The sequence below is a fragment of the Lactuca serriola genome, chromosome 2 (assembly GCF_051521515.1).
Source record: "Lactuca serriola cultivar US96UC23 chromosome 2, Lser_US96UC23_V15, whole genome shotgun sequence".
Taxonomy (NCBI): domain Eukaryota; kingdom Viridiplantae; phylum Streptophyta; class Magnoliopsida; order Asterales; family Asteraceae; genus Lactuca; species Lactuca serriola.
In genome coordinates this window covers 161,208,551-161,212,492 of record NC_136409.1, presented here as the reverse complement: position 1 = coordinate 161,212,492, position 3,942 = coordinate 161,208,551, and the positions used below count along the sequence as shown (strand labels likewise).

The 3,942-nt window shown below is 40.1% G+C and overlaps 1 protein-coding gene across 1 annotated transcript; it reads left to right on the top strand.

The window, feature by feature from the left end:
- Nucleotides 1-1,461: 1,461 nt before the first annotated feature.
- LOC145087193 (serine/arginine repetitive matrix-like protein) lies at nt 1,462-3,663 on the top strand. Its single transcript, XM_079025105.1, has 2 exons — nt 1,462-2,697; nt 2,776-3,663. Exons 1-2 carry the CDS (start codon nt 1,618-1,620, stop codon nt 3,517-3,519), a joined length of 1,824 nt encoding a protein of 607 aa, XP_078881231.1. The 5' UTR covers nt 1,462-1,617; the 3' UTR covers nt 3,520-3,663.
- The last annotated feature ends 279 nt before the right edge of the window (nt 3,664-3,942 follow it).

Below are 3,942 nucleotides of genomic sequence, written 5' to 3'. Positions count from 1 at the left end.
CAAGACTATGGTTGGCACATAGCACCTCCTATTGCATGTTTGATATGTATGACTCGTATGTTATGAATGATATGTGGTATTTTGGGGAACTCACTAAACTTTGTGCTTACAATTGTTGTTTATGGTTTTTGATACTTCCGGTTCGAAAGAGAAGGGGCCGGCTTGATCGCAGCGCATACACCCATGTGTTTTCCGCAACTGTGTGATATTGGGATTGTACTCTGATAATTGTTTTATCATAAAAGACTTCTCAATGTTTAAGCAAATGATAAATAAGTGTTTTGATTGTATTAAAAATGAAATTTTTACCTTGATATTTTGGGATGTTACATTATGATTGGTTTTAAAAGTTTAAAATTTTCATGATTTTTATGGGTGTTACACACACTCTCTCTCTCTCTCTCTCTCCCTCCTTGGCCGATCACTCTGATCATGTGCACCACGTAAATTGATTGTGTTCTTGTTTTTTTTTTTTCATTTGCATTGTTACTTTATGTGGAATCGTAGAATCGTTTGTTAAAGTAGTCTAAAACCTAACATTATGTTGCTTATTTCTTTATTAGTAACCCACGTCCCTTTAAAGTTTTTCTTATATATGGGCGACTAGTCGAAAGAAGAAGACAATTCGATTCATGGATCATTTATCGTTGTAATCCTATTTTAGAATGTAATTATTGTTTGGAATTCTATCTATATCCTTAGCTTTTTGTCGGTTGTTCGTTTTCTTTTAATAAAACCGAGACACAAAAAATAAATCCCTAAATAAAAAGATTTTCTTTTTTGAAACGAGACAACATAAAAGCCCATAAAACCGGAAAACATAAAAGTTTATCTGCAAATTTAGGCCAAACAATAAAGCCAAGTTGTCGTAGGTTGTTTTCAGATCATCTAGAATTTAATGTAGATTGTGTGTAGTAACAATTTAAAGAAGAGTCGTTTCCTTTTACGCTTATCATGTTTTTGCGAATCTATAAATTTATTGTTTATCTACTTGGTATGATCCATATTAACATAAACATTTTCTTTATCTTTTGTTAGCATTAGAAGCGAAAATGAGATTAATGATATACTAAAATTTGGTTCAAACAAAATAAAAGTAAACTCAAGTATTTATAGTGGAAAGTAAGTTGTTAAAAGAATGTTTACCAAAAATAGCAAAAAAAAAGTTGATAGTCGCATATTAATTGACATGATTAAGATTATTGAAGCACCAGAAGATGAAAAGTTAATATAGTGGATTGGTCCTCTTAGTGACTAATAATGTAATTAAATCTTTCAAAAGTTAAAGATATTATGCTTTTTGGAAACAATTCAAAATGAAGAAAATCTTTTATGCACGGAATAATGAAGTGTTAGATTTGAAAATTTCCGAAATTGGGAGTCATGTGGAGAAGTTCTCATAAAGTATGCACTTGACACCCCCTTAAATCCTTTAACAAAATCCATCATACAACGGCTACTTTTACACGTTCAACCTCAGTCAAAATTTGAAATCTTTGTTGCTTAGCACTCTTTTCAATTTAAAAACAAACAACAATCGGGTTTCTCGTTCACTGAACCCTTTTCCCACTTATCCCTCTTTCATCTCTATCTCTCTCTTCCCAATCTGAAACAAAAATGGGTGCTTGTTGCAGCAAGACGAATCCAATCTCTTCTACGCCTACCCCACTCGAAGTCAAAATCAAACCTAACCTTCAACAACAACCGGAGAAGAAAACCCAAGCTTCCGTCGCCATTGTTGCTACAGCTAAGGTGCAAGAAGTTCCCAAGAAGGAAGCTTTTGTCGTCAAACATCGGAAGAGTCATGAAATTGATCGACACCCAGATCAAGAAACTCGCAAATCGATGGACAGGAAGAAAACCCCTATTTCCAGTCCGACCACCGACGTTTCTCAATCGGCCGCGGTTGTTGTTAATGGTGAATCGGGGAAAGCGGTGGGTGCGACTGTCAGAACGTCGAGTTGTACTAAAGAAGAGGTGGATGCGATTCTGATACAGTGTGGGAGGCTTAGCCGGAGCTCCTCCGGCGTAAAAGGTGGGGAAACTCCTACACGTGGCAGGAGGTATTCCGGGTCGAAGAGGAGTTTTGATTTTGATATGGAAATGGGTTCGAAGAATGAGGAAGATGAAGTTATCGTCGACGGTGATAACCATAGGCGTCGGCCGCAGCGGGAGCATCGGGTTTCATCTCCATCGTCCCGGAGGAGGAGTAGGGAAAGAGATCCACAACAACAAAGATCTGGGAGTAAAGAAAGAGGAAGTGGGAGTGGCAACGGCGGTGGAAGGAGAGTAAGCAGATCCCCAAATAGAAGATCTGAATCACCGAATCCTAACTCCAGTGGCAGCAACGGGAATGTCGCCGCCGGTGGTAATAGCAATAGGCCGGGTAAGATGGTATCCGTCCCTGCCACCGATAAAAGCAACAACCCTGGTGGCGTAGAGGTGGTTGCCGGTGGAGTGAAGAAGATTTCAGTGAAGCGAAACGCCGGCGAAGCTTTGGGTTCTCGGACTGCAGCATCTCCACGTTCTAAATCTCCGGCGAGGGCAAACCTTCGTGTCTTGAATGAGAATCAGAATCAGCAGCCATTAACACTGAGTCGAAGCAATTCAAGGAAGGCAGAGCATTCTCCTTACAGAAGGAATCCGCTGGCTGAGATCGATACAAACGCTGCTGGATCCGATCAACCAAACACTAAAGTAAGTCTTTCCCCCTCAAATAACTTGATTTTATCTGCAAGATTTCATGATTCTGAAACACGTTGTGTATTTTTCCAGGCTCAATTGCAGAAACCAAATGTGGAGAAGACGATGAATAACAAAACCACCACCGTTGTCGTTACCAAAAACACCATAGCCAAAGAATACCAGGTGATCGACGAACCTAAAATTGCAGTCGAAAATCTGAAAAACAATCAACTCGTAACAAGAACACGATCTTCAAGGCTATCTCGAGACCTAGACATAAACCCAGAAACTCTACTAAACTCCAACCCACCATCCTACGCTAGTTTATTACTAGAGGACATCCAAAACTTCCACCAAAAAAACCCCACCACCGCCACCGCCACCACGGTGGCTACAACACCGCAACCTCCCGGTTTTTCCCTTCCAGCCTGTGTCAGCAAGGCGTGCTCCATTCTTGAAGCTGTAGCGGACCTCAATTCCGCCAATAACTCCAACGAACGTCAATTCAAGAAGAAAGACAACCTTGTGGAGTCGGAGATGGTGGTTGATGATGATCTGACGGAGCCAAGTCTGCACAAGTATGTGACTGTGAGGAGAGGTGCTGGTGATGCAGATGCTGACGAACATGAATCATCAGGGAGCAATAGTTTTGCTGGAAGTCAGCAGATGAGTTGGATGTCATCTTCATGGGAGCCAAATTCAGGTGATTCCACAAGTTGCTATACTTCTTCAAGGTCGAATGAAGTTCAGAAAAGTGGGGAGTATCCTAGGAGTGGAATAGGACGTGGGAGAGTAGGTGTTCATGGTAGAAGTGCTTATTCATTGCCGAATTAATGTGTTGAACATAGTTTTATTATGGGTTCTGGTTTCAGTTAGATCACATTTCTTTTGTTTGTTGCATACTTGCAACTGTGTCTGTAAGTCGATAGAATGTATTTGATTCTTCTTTAGTCTTCAAGAAGCTTGCGTTAGTACTTATGATTTATGAACTTATACTTTGTGGTGTTGCTTATGGTGAAAAATTGGTCCATGTGTTCCTAGCAAAAGCTTGGTTCACTTTGATCCCTGTGCACCTCTGGCTCATTTGACAAGAGCAATTGGTCCAGCCTAAATGAAAGAGAATATAACTTACACGTTTTGATGACTCCCTATCACGGACACCCACCAAACATGGACACTCAATTCGTCATCCACAGTAGTAATGGCTTGATGCTAATGCCAAATAAGCATTGTTGTAATAGGAAATACATTATAAAC